This window comes from Pyxicephalus adspersus, chromosome 2, assembly GCF_032062135.1.
Source record: "Pyxicephalus adspersus chromosome 2, UCB_Pads_2.0, whole genome shotgun sequence".
Taxonomy (NCBI): domain Eukaryota; kingdom Metazoa; phylum Chordata; class Amphibia; order Anura; family Pyxicephalidae; genus Pyxicephalus; species Pyxicephalus adspersus.
The window spans coordinates 80,499,386-80,522,433 of record NC_092859.1 but is presented as its reverse complement, the minus strand read 5'-3'; the positions used below and the strand labels follow the sequence as shown (position 1 = coordinate 80,522,433).

At 35.5% G+C, this 23,048-nt stretch overlaps 1 protein-coding gene across 1 annotated transcript in view; it reads right to left on the bottom strand.

The window, feature by feature from the left end:
* Nucleotides 1-23,048, bottom strand: part of ACSS3 (acyl-CoA synthetase short chain family member 3) — a 52,160-nt gene that overhangs the window by 18,050 nt on the left and 11,062 nt on the right. Inside the window, exons 3-9 of the mRNA XM_072401210.1 lie at nt 14,657-14,801; nt 8,553-8,741; nt 6,529-6,663; nt 4,114-4,254; nt 3,718-3,798; nt 3,544-3,639; nt 393-544 (exon numbers count right to left, since the gene is read on the bottom strand). Of these exons, the coding sequence (XP_072257311.1) occupies nt 393-544; nt 3,544-3,639; nt 3,718-3,798; nt 4,114-4,254; nt 6,529-6,663; nt 8,553-8,741; nt 14,657-14,801 (939 nt within the window). The remainder of the gene's footprint in view (nt 1-392; nt 545-3,543; nt 3,640-3,717; nt 3,799-4,113; nt 4,255-6,528; nt 6,664-8,552; nt 8,742-14,656; nt 14,802-23,048) is intronic.

Here is a 23,048-nt window from a genome sequence, read left to right as displayed (position 1 = left end):
CAAAGTATCCACGCAACCTCACAGGCATTGTAGACAGCTTACTTTAGTATTGTAGCTGTAACTCAAGAACTAGTTGAAAAATGGAATATTTTCCACCAGCCCATCATCCAGAGACTCTCTGTACTCTCTCTGTACTCTCTGTACTCAGTATTAGCCGATTCAAAAATGAAATCCAAATATCATAGAATCATTTAGAGGTCTTCTTGAAAATCTATTTTGGTGTCTATGGGCCCTTCTAGCTCTCTGTATACATCATCAGGTTGAACAGGCCTAAAGAAAAACAGCACTGATTTTCTTATGCGTGGTCAATACATGTGTTTATTGGCTATACTGAATTTCACCAAGACTATTTATTTCACTTATGCAGTAATTTCTATAAAAATAAAACCTACTTTGGTAAAGAGTACTTCTTCCCCAAAGATGCCTCTGGATCTTGCTGACGTATGGCTCTAACTGCAGTCGGTGCAGTAAACATGGCTGCTACTCCATGATCTGATAGCACACGGAAATATGCAGAAGCATCTGGTGTTCCAACTGGCTTTCCCTGTGGACAGTTATTTTAGGAACATTAGAGGAAATGCATCCAGATAACAATACCAACAGAATTTAATGGAAGATATCCAGAGCTCAAAAAAGACAGTCTGTTTTTGTAACATGCAGTTGCAAAACAAACATCATATTAATGCAATTATCCCACTAAGATAATTGTCAGAATTTTTACCTCTGCACATTTTGGTTTCTAATAGGTATCTTTAAAACTCCACGATAGTCATATCATCAGGTCCTAGTACATTTTCAATATATCTCTTCTTCTGTAATGCTTTGTTCTTTTAATTGTATTTAGCGCATAAAGGTACATTGTTCAAATAACATTTTTAGAAGTTTAAGGAAGAAATCATTTATTCCCTAGCAATCAAAATATTCAATTCACTACAATAAAGGTCTCATTTTGTGTCAAAGCCAAAAGGGTTCCTTGAGTTCTATACAGGGCTAATATTAACAATTACAGATAAATTCTAACATTTGCAATTGCTATGCAACCCATATTGTTATTTTATGTTGCTAAACAAATATCTTTCTATTTCAATCTGCAGCCACTGTAACTCTCCAAACTGGTCAAAACATTTTATGAAATATGGTAACCAGCCCCCAGAAATGTTATGACATACTACAAGTCAAATGTCAAGCATACTCTGCATGACATAATGATACACATCGCAGCTGTTTTTTTTATAACAGATAAAAGTGGAAATTTTCTAAATGTTCCATCTTAAAGCAATATAACCTCTCAATATTCCATTCTGCAATAAAAATCCTAAGTGGATTTTTTTTTTGGCGGAACTATAGTTCTGCTTTAAGGAAAGAGGAAAATCTTGTTCATATAAATTCAGGGCAATGCAATGTAACCTGCTAATCAAACATGAACACAATCCGTTGAATGTCCGGAGAGGAAAACTGAATTGTGTTTAATGCAAAATAAACATATAAAGATAAACATACAAATAGTACAAGCTGATTTTTATTCTGGAAAATTGATATTTTAAATTAAAGTGGGTACTAACTTTAAACAAGTGAAAAACAAAACAAAACACAAACACTAACCTTTAACATGTTATTTCATAGCATGTAATCTAACTGGAATGTCCAGAACTTTTACTGTCTGACTTGTGCTCTCTCTTTTAATGGTTTATTGTTGTTGTTGTTGTTTATAAGGTTTATAAAAATACATGCCAATCTATGAGCACGGTGATTCTGGGACATGATACATACTCCTCACTATGATACTGGATACGTATGGTACAAGGATGATAAATAGGAAAGGACAGGAATGAATAATTGTCACCTAGAAGGAAGGACTGAATAATGAAAGTTGATTGGAATAGAGCAGATACACAATGGAAGGACATTATAAAAAGAGCATAATAAAATTTATCTAAACCCAGTCACTAAAATCCCATATGGGCTTTAATACAGTTTTACCATGCTGATGTATATTTAAAAAGGTTTTTCTAATTCTAATAAATATGCTAGTTTCAGTCACGTCACTTCCTGTTTTATACTTCTGTTTTGTCATGCTGGTACATACCCCCCCCTGGCTAAGACCAAAAAGAGCTTTGTAGATTTACATTGTGCAGGCATAGCCTAAAAAAGAAAATTCATTAAATATTGATAGATCTTCTCTGTGCAATGCAGGCAGATCCTTCATGGTCAGTGCATTCGGCAGGGTTCAATATATAAATTTCTAAAAAAGAAAAACCAACCTTCCCGTAGTGCTACCCTCAAATGCCATTAGCCCTGATGCCCATAACAGGTTGGTTTTGGAAGGAATTATGAGCAAAATGTCTTAATATGTGGATGTGCAAGTAAGGGGGGTGTTTCTAGGAAGACTGCATATGCGTACAGACTACCCACATGTAAAGCATATCTTAAAAAAAAAAACTGAAATCCAGTGAACGAATTACAGGATTACACGTCCTCCTTGACTAAATGTGCAGAAGAGGAGGAATACTAATGGCCATTGCTGGGGGGATGAATCTTCTCTTAGTGATCAAGTTTCAGTTTCAGCGGGAAATCTGGCAGCCAGTTATCCCGTTCCTTACACTTTATCTAGCTGAGCCGCCACCTAGGCGGTCACATACATTTACAGTAGTAAATGGCATGCAACCACCTGCCCACCCATTTGATATAATACCCCCCAATAAAAGGCAATTTGTTCCACATTTAGTACTCGTGTATTTATGTATTATTTTTGTTATATACGTATTATAGTTTGTTGGTTGAGGGGATAGTGCATGGCAGTGACATGGCTCAAAAAGAAGACTGTGTCAAATCAAAAGGAGAACAAAGAAGAGGAGTGGAATTGGAATCAGGAGAGCAAAAAAGAAGGTGGCACAATTGTTCCAACAGTGCCTAAATGACTGCAAGGATCCAACACTATTGATATCAAGAAACCGTATATGTCATTATGTCAAACAGTAAGAAGTGTCCCACTGAAAGAAGCAGTAAACAGCTAAATTACAGACTGCATCTTCCCCAACACCCGCAGCAAATACCCCTTACTACCCTCTCATTTTATAATCTGTAGCAATATTATACCTTTGGCCAAAATACAGAAGAATTGTTGAGACTATTTCAGACACTCAGATACTGTTACACAAGAAAGTGAATCACTGTTTATATCTATATTTTGTTAACATAAGCAAAAGCTTAGAGATGAAAAGAGACACCAGTGCCTGCTGTTTCCATGGTAACAGTGACTGGTTTACCTAGCTTTTAGCTACAGGAAATTATATTGTTTTGTGTCATGATGGCAGGTGATCAAGACAAATTAGAAATCATCTATTAAACCACCTTGTAAGTAAAAGAGAAAAAAGAATTAAAAAATGGTATGGAGCAATTTAGGATATCTTCAGGTAAGGCTCCTGTACAGAACTTGCTATTTATATTTTATACATGCAATTAAGAAACACTAAAAAGAATGAGATCATTTTTTTTCTTTTTAGCAATATTAGGGCTACGATTTATGGGTTTATCATTGCATACCTCATACAATATGGTTGTGTTTCCATGCAGTAATGGTCCATAGCAAATATAGGAATGTCCAACAACCCAGCCTAAATCAGATGCAGCCCACCATACCTGAAACAGAAGACAACTTGGGCTTAGGGTATGATACTAAATGTTTAACAGATGTAAATGTAAAAAGTTGACCTTTACCTCCCCTGGCTTCAGTCCATAGATGGCAGACATTGTCCAGTTTAACATGACAGAATACCCAGCTGTGCACCGTACTACACCCTGTGTTGAAAACAAACCAAAAACTATTTTACTTTATGGCAAATGTGTATTTATCTAGATCAGGACAGGGGACGATAGAGTAAGTACAGATATAAACAAAAACTTTTCATTGTTTATATACTTTTTATTATTTTATGAATAGAAGGAACAGGCTATCTTCTCTTTTTCTACAATACATATATATATATAATTTTGAATGAAAGAGGAGATGAAAATGGAACAGAACAGGTCATTCACGAAACTATATGGTAGGTTACACCAGCTATATAAATACATCTAATACAAATAGTACGCAGATAATATGGCTCTCTTTACCTTTGGAAGACCTGTTGTGCCTGATGTATAGAGCACATAAAGTGGGTGACCAGATGGGACAGGAATGCAGTCATGAGGATGAGCTTTTGCAAGCTCTTCTGCCCAGTCCATATCTCGCCCAGGAGTAAGATTGACTTGTTCCTGAAAATACAAAACATATTATAAAAACATTAGTACTCTCCATTCCAGCTGTGAGTTAGTTTTTAGTAGAAGTAGAAAGTAGAGAGTGAGCAAATATTAAAATGCTTTGATAGGTGAATATCAGCCTGGAGGCTGAACAGACTACATGTGCATGTGGTTAGTCCTAGATAGTGCGCACATGTAAAGTGGACTTCCATGATTGTAAGGACTAAAATACAACAAATGACAGGGCCAGGCCAGGGACAGTCTGGCTAGATAGGAAAGCCTTATGATGCTAGATGTCTTTCAGTTGGAAAATGAGGTGGGCTCCATCTGATTTCCTGCATTTCTAATGCACAGTTAGAAAAGTAGAATCGTCTGTACATCTACAGAGCTTTTTTAGATTTTTTAGTGTGGTGGTAAAAGAATAAAACCTTAAACACTCTTCCAAAAACCCTTTACTAGATGAAACATTATGCACACTGGTCTATATGTCAACATTACCACAAATAGGATGCATTAAAATTAGACTCCAAAGAAATAGAATCCTCATACAAGTTGTATCTGGATCTGGAAAGTTACACCAGTCAGCCTTTAAATACAAACATATACCAACATACGCATATAGATCCAACTTATATGTGATTCCATTAACATGAGACAGAAATGTAACTATGAATAAAAGTATTTAGGATGAAAGTTGTTTTACTATTAAAAATTGTTTGCAGGGAATAGGAAAAAATGTTTGTAAAGACCTTCTACGTGCATCCTAGAAACACATAGATGTTAGAACATCAGATCAAAATGTATCCGCCAAAAAAAAAAAAAAAAACTGTCAGTCAACACAAAAGCACCAATTGGTATCAGCTGGTGTCGGAGAGACATTAATATCTGTAGCTCTTACACAGCAGGTCAACATAACAAAAACAGTAAATTGGTTTACTACAGTATCCAGCTATATTTTTTTTCTAGATGTAATTTTAGGAGATCTTGATACTTAGTCAGGTCAAGCAGTAACAAGTTTTGCTTCACCTGACGTTACAGATGTCATGAAAGTTTATCTAGAAAAGTGTACTGTTGATCTCAATAAAGAAAAAAAAACACATAAAGCAGAATTCCAGACAAACAGCTAAATAACAATTTTAAACATACCTACTATTGGAATTTTTACCCCTCTAATTGCCCAAATATCCACTAACAATGATCACTGAGAAAGGAACTTTACATTTAAACTTTACAATTGCCTCCAGAACAAAAAGGTAAAGAGGAAATCTTCCAATGGGAAAACCTGTTCTAGGAACTGTCTAAGAGTGGATTTTCCTTACTGGGTCTGAATTATTAAAGCTCTCCAAAGGTGGAGAGGATACACGTTCAAACCTGGAATGGATTTCTTAAAAGTAATTCACCTTTCCTTACCTTTCTACTCTATGAACGCTAAAAAAAAAGTTTTAGTTATACAAACTTTCAAGAATATTCCCCACATGTCTATGCAGACACTGATGACAGAAGAGAAGACTCTTTCTGTATTAAGAAAATTGTACATGATTCTCTTTATTAGGAAACTTAAAGACCAGTTCCTTCTTAGTGCATTATAAAATTATAGAGCAATGTGTAATCACTGAAGAAGGAATCTAAATGTGCCAGAAAGAACTTAAAAGTTATGCATTAAAATTTACTTCAAACTTTCTATACTTTTTCTAAAAAAAAAGTGTAATAGCTGTTTAAAATAAAACATAAAAAAAACCTTCACACACACACACATAAAAGGCTACTAACAGCTTCAAGGTTTTTCAAGCTTATAACTATATAGAACAGAGTAGTCTTCACATTCTCCAAGCCTATTTACAAAAAAGTATCATTTATTCTACACTGCTTTTAAAACTGATTATTCATTATACTCACTGCTTTTTATTACATTTTTTTGTGCAGTCACATATCAATAGCCTTTCATTAGGCATGTTTTATATCTTCAGGGAGAAATTCATCTACAACAGTGTTCAGTCTTTGCTTAAACTAGACTTACCATGCCTTACAAAAGACCTTTTTCTTTTCTTTCATCCACCAGGACACAAAGGGATACAACAAATATTCCCTTTAAAATGCCATCCAAACAGCAACAGTCGGAAAAAATAAGCTAATGAGCTCACATTTCCTTTGTGATGGTAAACAAAACTTTTGACTTCTGCAGCATTTAAATTTTTGCAATGTATTAAAAAAAGTGTTATTTTTACATTAGGGATAGAACCATATCTATGTTTTAACCCAAAAAATGTCAGGAATGATATTGCTACTCACCATTTTGGGTCTACTATAAACCAGAACTTTCTCTGGTTTGTGGTGTGCTATTTCCAGTGCTTTATTTACAAGCGGGATGTACTCCACTCGCCTGCCAGGTTCAATTCCAAATGATGCGGTTACAATTACCTTGGGCTGCAGAAACAAACACACATTTTTTATTTTATTCATAGATATTAGGGTAACCATAAAGTATACAGTTAAAGGTTTGTCAGTGGGTTTACTAACATTTTAGACACATATTACGAGGGGGTGCTGAGAAGTTCCTGGCTTTGCCCCCTTCTTGATGAAATAGAAAAAATGAGTGTGGGGGCATATGACAGCCTAACACCTTACTATGTAACTGTGCAAATAGCAGGTCTTTGCGATTCCTAATACTTTTTTCTTCTCAGGGAGAAGTTGTGATAGCAGAGGCAAGTTTCACATAGTTGGGAGTTACAGGCCATCATGAAGTTTTTGTTTCTCCAGACAAAGTCAGCAGAGGACATTCACACTGAGATGTCACAAATACTGGGGAAGCCCTTCCTACAGCACTGTCAAAACCTAGAGATCTCGTTTCAAGACTGGGCATTTCCCCATTGAAGATGAGCCCCGCAGTGGGCGCCCCCCCCCAACCTCAAATGACCTGGCAACCTGCAATGCTGTCCATGAGCTGATTATTGAGGACCGATGAATATCCACAAAAAAGATAGCCCAGATACTTGACATCTCATCGGAGCGAGTTGTGTTTGTTAGCACCACTATCCTAGACATGCGCAAGCTTTCAGCGAAGTGGGTGCCAAAATGTTTAAACAGTAGGGATTAGCGAGTGAGAATATTAAGTTTGATCCCGCGGCGAATCAGACCAGGGTTGAGCTCTCGTCGAACAGGATTTCCAGGGCTGCAGTATGCATCATGCAGCCCTGGAAATCCTCTGCGATCTCCGGGCACTAGATGCCCAGCACAGGAGAACCTCCTGACATTGTAATATAAGTATCTTATACAAATGATACATTTGTATCTGTAACAAATGTATCATGCAGCCCTGGAAATCCTCTGCATCACTGGGCACTAAAGGTTAATTAACCTCTATTGCCCAGTGGCTGAATGCAGCTCTGGGAATCCTCCTGTTTAAAATTCCTTTTCTGATGGTTTCGCCAAATCGGTTTGCCGAAATTTCACAGAACCATTGGAAGTTCAAGGAAATTTTTGCGAGAGAGCCATTCCTATTGAACAGTGATCAGAAGAAGAAACGAGCTGAAGCATCTAAAGCCGTTTTGGGCCATTTTGAAGCTGCACAGGACTTTTTGGCTAGGTTAGTGACTGAGGATGAAATCTGGCTCCACATCTATAAACCTGCAACCAAGAAACAGTCAAAGGAAAGGTGCCACAGTGGGTCCCCGCAGCCAAAGAAGTTCCAAACCCAGAAATAGGCCAAAAAAGTCATGGCGTCCGTTTTCTGGGACAAAGACGGTATTCTGTTGGTGGACAACCTACCTCAGGGCTCTAGTATCACCGGAGAGTAGTATGCTAACCTCCCGGACCAGCTGAAAGAGGCAATTAGGATGAAACACAGTGAAAAGTTGCCCAAAGGGATCTTTTTTTTTTTGCAGGACAATGCACCTGTGCACACGTTCAATGTTGTGGCTGCCAAATTGAACACCCTGGGTTTCCAATTGGTCCACCATTCCCCCTAATCACCTGACCTGGCCACTTCAAATTATTATCTGTTCCTGAATTTGAAGAAACACCTGAAGGGGCAACGTTTTAAGGACATTTGTGATGTCAAAGATGCTGCTGAGAGCTGGTTTGCGGCCCAATCAAAGGACATTTGAACGGTCTAGAAAAGCTGCAACTACGCTGTAACAAGTGCATCAGTCCCAGGGGGGAATATGTTGAGAAAATGTGTTATTTCATAACTCTGGCTCTCTTCTTTCTGGGCAAAGCCAGGAACTTCTCAGCACCCCCTCGTACATTTATAGTGAAATACAAACACATTGTCATTACAAGTTAGAGATGCATCCTGAAAGAAATAAAACTGTCACCTTTGCATGATCAATGCGCACCGATAACTCCTTTGGAGCAAATCCCCCAAATATCAAGCTATGAATAGCTCCAATTCTTGCACATGCCAGCATTGTGTACATCGCCTGTGGTATCATTGGCATATATATGACGACCCTGTCTCCTTTCTTGACACCATACTTTGTCAAAACGCTGGCTAACCTGGACACCTAAAAGCAAAAACAAAATATGAATATTAGATGTTTCATAAGTTTTAAAACTTTCATTTGTTTTAAAAAATATGTTAACTTTCCTATGTATTTACTCCTGACAAACCACTTCCTGTACCTTACCTACTGTATTTAGGTTCATTGAGTTGCGAGATTTACTCCAATCTTACAACACAACTCCTATAGCATGTAAAAAGCAAATCTATAGATTACTCTAGACTAGATCTTCACCCACAGGCTACTGGTTGGATGGTAAAAGGAAAGCCACAAATCAATGAAGTCACCTCTCCATTTATTCTACACAGTCCGCTGTTGGTATGCCACAAGCCTTTTTGGCTAACAGCCCTGCTTCATATTCTTCCAAAGTTGTATTTTGTAAGGCATGTAAAAAGGTAAATATAAACTCAAATTCAGATTCTAGCTGCATTTAGGAAAAAAATGCATAAAGTATGTTAATATATACCTAGATACATCTGTGTTGCCTTGGACCTGTCTTAGCCTGTGATTAGACAGTAAAGGAAAACGCACTGCAGTGATGAGCTTTTACAAATTGTCAGTACATACACTGATATTTTTTCTTGACAACTTCTTCCTTTTACACTCTAGACTTGCTGTATAGGGACTGACAAGACTAAAGTTAGTCATTAGAATTTTAACATGATATGGATATTATTATTTACAGATCTTCATTAATTTGTGTCTTTTAAATCTGCTTTTTATGAGCCGATTCGATTTGTGGTTTACTGTTGGTGATCCCTTTGTCCTTGTGTTGTCTTTCTCCTCTTTTTTGTTAACTTCATGGTTATATTTCTATACTTGCTGTTTTTTATATTTAAAATTGTTGCTTAATAAACAGATTTGACAAAAATTAGCCTTAGGTGAAAAAAGTCATAGTTTGTCAATAAACCTATATTGTATAGATTTTTGTCAGTTTTATTTATAACAGGAGTATTTCATTAAAGCCCATGAAATGCATTCCATTGTATGTGCCAATTTTAAGCTACAAAGATAACATAATTTAAAGGTCAACTTCAAAAGGGCTTTATGGCAGAGAAGACCTACAACGATGAAGTAGCTGGGCTCAATATCCAGCCAGGGGACATCTAGATTTCTATTTTAGTGGAAAACGCAGTAGAAAGTCAATTTATTATCACCAATTTGCTTCTACTAGATATTCTAGTCTGCCACCAAAATGTCTTTAATCTTGTTTGACTTAAACATGATACCCAGCATTGTTTCTTTGTCCAATACCAGAAATACCACCAAAAATTGTGTAGTATTATTTGTAATGTTGTGTTTGATGATCCTATTGGTGTGCTTTTTGTATGTGACCTGTGTGCACAAATTGTCCCATTAGGATCCCAATGCATGCCTAACCAGCACAGCATATATTCTATGACAAAAAATGTGACAAGATTGCACATTGATACTGACACATAGGACCTGATTTGTTAAAACTCTCCAAGGCTGGCAATGATACACTTGCATCAGTGAAGCAGGGTGATCCAGCAAACCTGTAATGGATCTGGTTCAGGATTCAAAACATTTGCTATCAAATAGTAAAAGACTTAGGAAACCTATGCCAGGTTTGTTGGATCACCCAGCTTCACTAATGAAAGTATCCTCTCCAGCCTTGGGAAGCTTAAATAAATCAGGCCCATAGGGTGCACTTAGGTCCTAAATAAAACAAAGAAAATCGCCAGTGGAATAAAGCAGACAATAGTTTAATCATGAATCACCAAATGTTTTTGGAACAGCTACTGACCCCTCATTTTTTAAAAAAAATAGATTTTCTTTCAGATCATACTTGATGAACCATTCTTTCACAATTTGAGCTCAATGAATCCTGGTCATCTAGGAATCCGAACATACCATCCAGAAGAAATAAATTTCTTGGCTGAAAAACCTGGCCATTCAGTATATTCAGGTAGTCAGCTGACCTCATTTTTTGGGCCCATAATGTTGCTAAACCTAAACCTGACCAACTGAAAAAACCCACATCATAACAATACCCCATAGGCTTGAGTACTTTTTTTGAGATTAAGGAGGGTCTAGGTGATCAGTGTTCCCAAGATCTGTCTGGAAAAAAAACTCTGTTGCATATAATGTGGGTATGGTAATAGTTAATAGGATGTCTCAAGAGTAAGGCCCTTTTAAGGGATAAATGTATCATTGGTGGACAGAATTTTTTTTTTTGCAGTAAGGGACATAGTTATTGATGCCTTAAAGGAAAAGCACAAATTCAATTGCCATGGATTGCAATGTACTATATATTTTTCAGAGGCATTACAGAGGCATGGAACAAGAAGACACATTTGATTTATTACTACAAATGCTTTCTGACTCATAAACAAAGTTGATAAACAATGTTCAACTAGGTTTTATATTAGGTATTGCGCAGCACAATGGAAGAGCTGTCACGTTGAGTAGAATGGGTGTCACTGAGAGCGGGGGCATAAAATGGCTTTAGCAGTTTTGCTAAAGGATAGAATATAATTGGCCTAAGATTTGCACTTAGTGAACTTGACATTGTGTATTTTTCATATCTTTGCTGACAGGCACAAAGAGGATAAGGCAAAATACAAAACAGAGGCCCTTCATTTCTAACATTTCTCCTTGATCCATATAATCCCTTCTTTTTATGTAGGTGTTTCTTAAAGTAAGCTTTGTCATAGACTTTTTTGTGTATGTAAGATATCATTCAATAAATATTGACAAGTTAAAGATGACCATATATTATGATCACAATAATAAAAGAAAAAAATAGAATATAAAAACATTATATATAAATATGGCAACCAGATGAAGTCAGAATTTTTCATTACATACACACTTGGGGTGAAGTCTGTAAAACTCACTTTATAACTCCACCACACATTTTTATACTAGCAAACTGTAAATCTGGCATATCATTTAAAGCAGGATATTAAAAGTTAAGTTGTTGTTGGGTGTACTTAAAACATTTCATTAAGACAGATGGCTTTCATTTATTGCAAAATAAATATTGCCTGTTGATTCTGTAACAAATGGCTTGACTGGGTGCAATATTCATTTTTAAGGTTTAGTTCCACTTTAAATGATATGCCAAATGTAAAGTTTGCTAGTATAAAAATCTAATGAGGGGTTATAATTTGAGTTTTAAACATTGCACTCTAAGTGTAAATTTGTAACTTTAACTGTAAACATATTCCACTGTCGCTTGCACTGTTTTGTGTTCCTGATAAATGTCACTTTTAGGACTGCATAATATAAGGTATCCTTACACGGCCTTCTATGATGGACCTATTAAAATAGAGATGTTGACCATATCAACATATCCCACTGTACATCAGTTTAAATTTATTACATATATTCTTCATATTACACGATTACCTTAGACTGAACTATAGTTAGGTATACAATTCACAGAGCAATAGTTTTGCTTACAACAGAGCAATTAACAGCTAACTCAGTGTTATATAAAGCATCTCGGAGTGGAGCTGCAAGTTTGAGAATAGCAAACCTTACTTTCTAATAAAACTCTAAAATTGCTTAGGGCAGCTGGCCATTATAATAACCTTTCAAATGAGTAATTTACAGGGATTATAACAGTGCAGGGACTTCAGTAGCAGTTATTATTAGAGTTTGAAAAACAGGAACAAAGTCAAATAACTTTGGAGAAACAAAAGTCACTTTATTACAAAGAAGTCAGTGTAAAACTGCCCATACATATCACAAAGCTATCATTTAATACCTGCAAACAGGTTTGGGCTAAAGGGTACAACTGTCTACAATAAAGGACTGCAGGGCACAACCATTAAATAAAAAGCTCATCAGCGTGATTACAAATCTTTGGATGACAGCCCATTAAAGCCCGGGATACGCATGGAGCTTCATGGATTGACACACACATACTCCCAGATTACTGTCTTTACACAACATTCATTAGGATTATAATAAAAAGGAAAAAATGCATAAATCACAGTAAATAGACTCATTTCTTGCTGAAATAATATTCCGAAAAAAAAGAGTCTATGTGGTGCCAGGCACAACAGTTTATTCAAACTTACATCCCTATAAAAAAATTCCCTCTCTACATTTAAATAATAAAAGTACTGCAGTTTACGAGTCCTTTTTTGGTACACTCCTTGCATGGCTATGTTACTCTCCCAAAGGACATTAAACATGTCTTCCTTTGTTTATCTATATCAATTCTAGGTTGAAAGCAAAAGCAATCTTTAAAAGAAAGTTTTATTAAGCAGTCACTCTGCTACCCTGTATTTCCTGTACTTCGGTACCTTTCTAATGGGCTGGTAAACTGTAATATATTACGTTATTGTTTTTGGTTTTAGATATGATTTATGTGTCTTTGGTACTACTAAGTCATATCCTTAAAATATATGTGACTTCAAGTCGTGGAGATCATTAAACATGCATATGGAAAGATATGGTAATCACAGAGGAATATAGAACACATTTTGTAACAGTTTAGTGACTTCACAAAGGTTACATTCCCACCATGCCCTAAACTATTACAAAATGACTGTTTACAGGCAATTATGCTATAGACTGAAAAATGGCCTATTGAGGTAAGACCAAAGAAAGCAACAAGCAGATTACATGCATTTTGAACATTTTATCCTTTGCCAAACAAACAATTACCCAGGAGAAAGGACAAAATTATAATCCCCAAAGTTACACTTATAAAAAGCAAAAAAAACTACATTTAGTTTACAAAGGCATGCACTGCTTCAGAGCAACAACAGCAATAACAATAAGATGACCATATGTCTGGAGACATTGAACTGGTAATGAAGAACTGCTGCCTCTTGCAAAAGAACAGGTTAGCCAACCATGAAGAGCGACTTTACTGTTGCATGATACACAGGACATGGTATTGCAAGAACAATTATTTTAGAAAACATAACTTTACCAGAGAAGGGATACATACTTGTACACCACAGGGGGAACTAGTTTACAAGCCAAGAAGATCAACTGAGGCTTTAAAGCGTTTAAAGCATTTTTTTAAAATACATACTAGTGGCTCCATCCATCAACCAAAGAATATGATAACAGCTTGAGAATGCTAATCACCACCACCGTGCTTAATTTTTAAGAAATACATTTTATACATACATACACACACACACACACCGATACACACACACACACACAAATTCATACACAGCACTGCTAGGTTTGCTTTCCTACTACCCCCAACTTTCTAAACCCTGTGCAGTAGTCTTTCCACTAAATACGGTCATATTGATGCACTGTTGTTATTGCTGCAAGATCATAATTCAGGATAAGGCGACACAACTAGTATAAAGAACAGAAAATGAACCCTTGAATTTTGGTTTATGCTAGTGTAAGATACTATTGACTTCCTCAAGTTTTTGATTCAATGTTACCAGTTCAACAGACAGACGGATTGCAGCAATGTACTTTCTTATGATATAGCTATACTCCATACAGATAAGGCTTTTGATCAAGATTTAAGTAATTGGCAATGTGTTGGCAGTAAACAAACCCTGACCCTTGGCTCACTCTAAGCCTGGTCATGGATTACAGAACAAAAAAGATAGATATAGGACTATGCTACATCTTATGAGCTCCTCTGGTGTGGCACGTTTAGTGATGTGCTGCAAGTTTATACTATGCATTATTAATATTATTAATGATATTAATAAACAGGATTTATATAGAGCCAACATATTACGCAGCGCTGTACATTAAATAGGGGTTGCAAATGACAGACTATTACAGACAGTGATACAGGAGGGGAGGACCCTGCCCCAAAGAGCTTACAATCTAGTAGGTTTATACACTATACTTTTACACTGAGAATGAACAAACTGATATAAAATAAAATGTTTCATTATTAAATTATGGAGGAAAAGAAGTGAATGTGATCACTGTTGAAGCACATTAATTACCTGTTCATAAACCTCATTGTAAGTAATAGTCTGCTTGGTGTCAGTAACTGGACTATCATGTATAATAGCAATTTGATCTCCTCGTCCATTTTCTATATGACGATCAACAGCATTGTAACAGATGTTAAGTTCCCCTCCGGAAAACCTGTAACAGAATGAAAATAATACAATGATTAAATAAAATGTAATATTATGAAATGTGTTAAGTTAAAACTGCTTCTTGCTCCTAAACTGACTATAGTCAGAGAAAAAACACAGCTTTTACTGTAATAATCAACTTCACTGTGGCCACTGTTCCCCCCAGAAAGCCATTCAAACCACTCTATTTGTGCCCAATCGTCATAGACATCTCCTGACAGTGTGGCAACATGACAGCTGGGGCTGACCGTAGTGCTGCACGGAATGTCATTTAGAATGGGCACCATTATGTGCAGCGATTAGCAACACCCACATTGGCTTCAAAACAATAAGATGAAGAATATAATTGGAATGATCAAAGTAATCCTGGATTTTTTTTTCTAATTGGCATAGGGAAATGGGGATATGTCATGGCCTCATTTATTGCTATGATTGAACCATACTCATGGTGATGTATGATTAGCTTAACCTTAGGAATACTATATTAATAAAAATTTAAATATTTGTATGTAAAGGCAGTTTTTTATATCTTTAGAAAGCATAGAGAAGGGTTAATATAGCAAACTGAAAATTTGAGTAAATCCCCTAAAGTGAATGAAATTACCTGTTCAGACAGCTATCCCAATTGCAAGATTCAAAATACAACTCTATAAATGTATACATTTATGCTTTGTATCATTTATGCTACTTTCTATATTTAGTATAAAAAAGAGCCCCTCTGAGGGATAGTTAGTGCAATGGCTCTGTAAATTGCTGCATTATATGTCAGTTATATGAATAGTAATAATTATATTTAGGTGTCCTATTCAAAAAACAACTAAACAGTAGTCTGAACAGTGCAGACTAGTGCTCCTAGCTAGTCATGGAAAATATAAAAGTCAAACCCATACCTAGGTGACTAAATAGAAAAATACTTTTAACATTTTTTATGTCATCTTGTATTTAAAAAAAGTCAGGTAATATTTGCTATTGATAAAAAAATGATATCAGTCTTTATTAAGTATTAGTCTCTGTTGAAATGAAAAAAGAAAGTATGTTAGCCTGCAGGAAAATAAAATAAAAATGACAATTGATTATTCATTTGTTATGAATAGATTAGATATCACAAGTGAATCATCAGGCAGAAGATGAAAGTAAAAAGCCAAGATAGCATGCCTTACATCCTTCAGATTTAACTGAATATGTATTGAAGAAACACATTCTTTCCTCTTGATGAAAGAGTTTGGTAAGGCAAATACTTCCCCAAAGCCCACAGTCCCTGTGCGCAGATATTTTAGTTCATAATAATGACTGCAATTAGAGATTGGCAGGGTAGAATTCAGTTAGTATATTGAAGTAGATTCAATGCTTTATTGTATTTCAAGCATTACCTTGATTTTTGTTGTCCCCATCCCCCTGACAACACACAGTCAGCAACAAGAACTAAAATGTTCTTAATTAAATATTACAAAAAAATTTACAAAATACTTACAAAGTATATTATCCACAGCAATCAATCTCATATAAATTCAAACTCAAAATTTTTACTTTACATAAAAGGGTGGACAACCCTTTTACTAAAAGTATTTTTTTTCTTTTTTCTCGCGGGCATGAGATTAGGTGATATAGGAAGAAGAACCCGGAAAAGAGAGAAGATAGCGCCTGGCGCTTCTTCTGCACCGGGCCAAATACAGATACCGGGTCGACACAGGACCCAAAAGAAAAAACCTCCTGACTGATCTGCGAGATTAAAGACAAGTGTGTTTTTTGTGCTTAAAACCAAAACCAAACCACCAATCTGAGAATACATCCTCAAAAGCCATGGCGTGCCCTCTTTGGACATGTCCAACCAGCCCTAGCTACGTCCAAGCAAAAGTATGTGTGTCTGATCGTCATATCTGTTTTCAGTCTCTTGCATGGAGGAATGGCAAAGGCATGACTGTAATTTTGGAACTCCCTGCAAGTCTTTGGGAAGAAAGCGCAGGGATTTATGAATGTAGTTTTTAGCAAATAGTATCCACGTATTCCAAGGCATACTGCAAGACAATGTAGCCACTAACAAATAGGAAAAAATAGGACTAGTTCTGAAATCAGAATTGAGCTACAGAGCTTTTGGTGGAACTCAGCAGGTGTCCTCACCACAGTCTGCCTGCAGTAAACTACAGGGGACACATTGAAGGGAAATAGCAGTGATTGGTCTTTATTACAGGAAAGTTCTGCTCAGAAGAAAAGGTCACAAATTGGTTTTATGTTGGATTACTGCAGATATAGAAGAAGAAAGGTGCCAATTTCTTTTCTTCCCACATCAAACGTTATTTTATATTAAAAAAAAAAAAAAAACACATTCTTCAAACCATACAGAGACATTAAAAAAACACAATTAGTCTTAGAAAGACACACATATTCCTTTACCATAAGTCATACTCATTTAAAATGATCAAAAGTTCCTTTCTGTAAATTATATCAAGGTTTCTTATCAAATTTAAATCTAAAGTGATTAGTTTAAAAGGATTTTTATGGGTCACTTAGAAACACATTTGAGTGGAATCAAGTACACATGACTTTATCGCTGGAAATATTTGGTGCTTATTACCACAGCCTTATCTTTTTGAAAATATAAAGATCATATTGTGTGTGTGTGTGTGTGTGTGTGTAATAAAATATATATACTGAAAAGATGAATTTTCTAAACAGTGGAGAGTTTTTTTTAGCATTTAGCATGTTTACCTCTTGTATGGAAAAAGTTACATGAAGTTAGAGTAAAAAATATTTTTAGATCTCAAATCTAAATGCTTAACCCTGAAGATTTTACTTTTGGTGTGTCCTGTACTTCACAAAGGTCATCAAAGCATCAATTTTACTATATAAATCATTAGAAACATGTGTTCACAGACCTGGAATGCAGATCTGTGATCTACCTTCTGCAAATGTCTTGGCCTCTAGTGAATCAATAGGGCTGTGAAGGAAATAATTGTGAAAAGGGCAGTAAAATGTTTTTAAAAGGATACAGTGAATGTATGTTTTTAAAACTAGGTTTCCAGCTTTGTAAACAGGACTTCTAGGAAAGCCTATATTGCTGCAAGTATTGCAGATGACTACCTACAGTTATGCAGATGGGAGAATATTGATATTCCTGACCTCCTTCTAGGAAGCAAGTTTCCATTTCTTTCTTGCCTTCTCAAACACTATGATCATTCTTTACATGTAACAAATGTAACAAAACAAGGACTTTAGTAAAAGTTAAGTGTTGTGGAAGCAATTACACTTTAGAGTTCAAGTGTTAAGGATAAAGGAGGGTTAAACTGTAGCAACCCATAGATTAGCTTTTATGTTTTTCTTCAAAACCCAGGGTTCTCCCCAGGCCCTTTTAGCTGGGGGCACTACCCAGCACTTTTCAGCACCCACCCGGCTGTTTTTGGGTGGTTACCAAAGAGTTTGTTCACAATACAGGGGCTGCCACCCACCTAAAATTTCTTCCCACCCAGCTTGAAAAAATTTCTGGGTTGTGCACTGAAACCTGTATTTACAAATACAAAAAAAATTATGATGATAATGATATATGATGATAAATATTAGGATAAATATCAGAAACTAAATAATTGTGTTTAGATTGTTTTGTTTCATACAAGGTTTAAAATTCTTTCATAATGCTTTTGGGTTTTCATCTTACACCATTTGTCTTGCCGTTTAGGTGATGCAAAAAAAAAAAAAAAAATTAGAAATTGTGAGGCTCCAATTGGAAACAGTTATTTTTATTCCAACAATAGTAAGCAAAAGCGAAAAACAGTCGGGGTACTTTAAATATCTGCATCTTTTCTTTGGACCTTTTCTAGTTGGATTATCATCATCCTTTTATTTTTAATGCACCAACATATTACACAGTACAAAGTTATATACAAGTTCTACATATATGCAACACAGAATAATGAGTTTTTGAAAAGTTCTTTATTTACTGTTACCTAAAAAGAATAAACTTTTATAACAGGGTAAATCCTTCATTCTTTGTTTCTGCATTCTTTGTTTAATGTGACATCATATTGCTTAATAGGGATTACATATTGAGGTACACTGCAAAGATACAAAACCTTCACTCTCCCAAAGTACTGGGCATGGGGTTGCAGTACAGTTACCACTTCCTTGTGCCAGTTAATTCCTGCCTCAGGGGAGGTGCTACAAGTTGCTTCCCAACACAGCAGCCCCATAGAAATGAATGAATGGAGATGGGAGACAAGCTGTCAAATGTGCAGAATCTAGTTCTTTTGGAAACCAGGGTCATAGTGTAAGTGAGTAGTAAGGTACTAATCACCTGGAGCTATGCAGGATTACTTGATCCCAAAGTAGGTTTGAACCTGCCCCTAAAGAAACAACCTGTTGGTATGAATAGTATGGTGCATTGTTGAAACAAAGTATTTATAACAAAAAATAATGAATGCCACACAAGCATTACTTCTATGTATATCTACTAGTCTAGCTACATAAAACATATTGTTTATTACAAAGAATAAAATGTACCAGCCACATGAAGGTCAAAGTCACTCTATATTTCCTATAATTTTTATTACATCTCTTTCTGCATCGTTTATTTTTCATTAAATCTATTTTGTTGCTATCCATTAGTACTCATATTTTCTCAAAACAAGAGAGTCTCTTTGATAACCCTCTTCTATATACCTTCCAAATCTTTTATAAACCTTCTGCTATGATGGCTCCCCATTTTATTTCAAGGATATGTAAAACATCCAAGGTATTAGCAACTATCATTAAAGTATATCATTATGTGTTTTTTAACAAATTGATTTTTTATCTACAGTCATATGCAATCCTATTAATCTTATAATAAACTATAATAATTATTTTTCACTTATACATGCATCCATGATGTATATTGTGCCCAAAAATGTCCTCATCCTTACTAATACTTTTCATATATAATTCAGTATGATGCAGGACTTTGCCATTTATATATTTTTTTAAACATAAAGAATTATGAATTTTGAAGGTCTAAGGTTAAAATATATTCAGAAGAGAGTTAGCAAGAAAGAACTTTCAGGTATTGAGAGAAATAGCTAATAAAGGATAAGTGATACAAGGAACAAAGAAATGATACAGATAGAAGTGAAATAAAATTATATAAAATATTACGGATTGATAACACTCTTCATGTCTCTTCCCAAATAGAACTAGGGAAAGTCAACTGATAAGGAAAATGGTTGTTTCACATTAAATCTAATAATAAAAGTTATGGTTTATGTAGCTCTTTAGGGATAGACATACAGAGCAGAATGTGTCACATCCTTTACTTTTTGTATATATATGCTTAATAAAACCTCTGGGAATAGTGGAAAAGTAAAATATGAAAAAAATAATCCTCTTTCATAAACCTGTTCAATTGAAAGTTTCACAGGCAGTGTCTACTCTGAATCAAATTCCGCCCTGGTCTATTACAAAGAATGTTTTACCCAGTTTCCTCAAAGGTGAATGTTCCTATTTAAAAGCAAAAAGTAACAAACAGACCTAATAAAATGCACGTTGTAGTGAATTCCAAAAGAGCAGAAGGATTACAAGGAAGGGAGCCTTTCTTACTAATGGAGAAAAAAACTGGGCGGTTGCGTGGACACATAGCAAACTGCAAATAAATATTTGCGCACAGCTATGCCACAAAATGGTTTAGGTGAATGGGATCAGTTGGCGCCACAGTTGAGCCTGAACCACGAGTCTCAAATGGCCCTTACTGTTAGATCTCCCTCCTATTCTGGGATCCGTTAGAAATAATTAACCTCATCATCCATGAAGGAAATGTGAAGGAAAATCAGCAACAGAAACAGAGAAATAAAATTTTTTCCTTTTCCTACCTTTCAAAAGAAAAGTATATTTGCCATTTACTTTACTGTGATACCTCCAGATAACCGTGTGTGGCCAGTGAATGTTCTAGCTGTAAAAAAACATTAGTTCGTTCATTTGTCAGCATAAAACAATCATGCTGCATACCTGAGTACAGGTTACACTAAACACCTCTCATGGAGTGTTACAGAGGTCAGCTACATAAAGTTCAAGCTACTGAAGCCAACAACCTTTCACAGAGATATACTACAATAGGTGTGAAAATTACTAGCCAGTGCTTTCATCGGTAATCAATGCTAAAGTGAAAAATGCTAACGAACAATATATGAAAAACAGATTCATAAAAAAAGGAGATATATTGAACAGTGCAATGAAAGTGCAATGAAAGTGCAATCAGAATGAAGCAAGCCAAGGAAATCTGATGAAAAGAGATATTTTCAGGCAGTTAATTAAGGTTCATTTCATCAGCCTGAATTTTGATTCAGCCAATAATGAAATGAAAAGTAGAACTAAACAATTGAATTGGCGTATGTGGATCCAAAAATAGCACCATTCATTAAACAATGCTAAAATTGTGTTAGACTTTGAAAGGCCTCTTAATTTATATTCCAGCTCCAGCTAAACATATTTATTTAGGGGACAGGCGAGTGTAAATACGAAAATAGCAATCAGGCAGGTACAACAAACCAGACGTTGTCCTTTTTTATTGGTGGGGGTGGAAACTTTAATTCCACTTAAGGAGGTATGCTAAACTGGTTGAACAATAGAAGTTCGACAACTGGTTACATTTATTGCTTGGAATCGCTTTCCAGTCCTATGTATGAATACATTACCTGACAATTAAGAAACCAGTAAAGGCAATCATAAAATCAGTTTTAAACATGATTTAAACAAAGCAATACACGCCAAAACAATATTAAATGGATACTGCTGCATAGGATGAGATTCCTAATTAGAACACATAATTCTGTAGTCTTTTGTAAATGCTTCACAAACGGATGTCAGAACAGACACAATGGCTGTTTACGCTATTCCTTCTTCTGCTAGTTAACCCACTGCATAGTTTATCAAGTGTAATCTAACTTTAAAGCGTTCTAAAAAAGTTAATAAATCCAAATAAACATACAAAATCACATTACTACCAGTAGTTGAATCTGTGCCAAACAAGCTAATGTAACTTAAATGAGGGCTAGTTACTAGTAAACCATTAGGTAATTCACAGTACAAATAAACCTCATAACTGTCAGCTGTAATTTAGTGAAGTCTTTAAAGTCTTAAACAGTGTTTATCAAACAGGGCTCCAAAAATAAAAATGGGGGGTTCATCCTGAGGTTTCTAAGGATTCCATGAGTAGTGGTGTGTTACTTCATGCCACATGGTGCTTGCATAGTTCCACGGCCAAGATCACTGGGCAATGCCATTTGACACGAACTAGTAGAGTCTGACTTTCTTCTTGGATAAGCAAGAGTTGACAAAATTTTTTTAGTGGCATTCTTCTCAATGACCACAAGAGGGTGAAATCTGTTATTGACACTTTCCTAATTCACCATTAAGGTAAGGTGTTATTCCCCACTGACCACGTCTTACTAACCATCAATTTTTTTAGGTCCCTTGTCTAATGACCACCAATATAAAGGGGGTACTTCTCCCCTGACCACCAAAATAGGGTAGAACTACACTGGGCATTAATTTTAAGGAACATACCAGATTTCATTGTCTCTATTTATTATATAGTCATTGTTTTTCTTTTTCTTTTTTAGATCTACTTATTTTAGTGGTTCCTTATTGGTAAATAAGGCAAAGTTTAAAAAAAAATCATTATTATACTTCGTTTGTTATACAGCAGTTAATGAACATGTGTAGGTATGAAAAAAACTTCATGTTTTGTTCCAATAGACATGCACATATCTTTGGACTAGTTTCTCACAAGTTAAACCATTACCAATATATTCAGGATTTATTTTGGACATTTATTGCCTCCTTTCCCTCAAGTCATACCACTAACATTATGCAGAGTATTTATTTTGCAAATTCAGGAAAAGGTTAACTTATGCATGCTTTTGGAAACCATGTTTATCTACTTTTCCCCTACTATGTGTGACTTTCCATTTGTCAAAAAGGTACAAAACCATTTACATTCCAGCACAGTCAGAGATAGAAAGAAATGAAAGCAGAACAGAAATGCCTGTTATCAGATACTAGAGAGTCACAGTTGCAGATCCATTTATTTACTATAATTACAAAAATGTTCCAATAAGATTAACATATTTCATGCATGTAATTTACCCATAAAAGCAGGCTTTGCCATGTTGAATGTAATATCAGCAGCCCCTCAGACTTGGGGGGTCACGCAAGTGTTTTCCTGTTGCTCTTCCCCCAGCTCCAAGATTATCATTTTTGGAGGGAAAAAACTTTTTCTATGTTTTTAATTGCT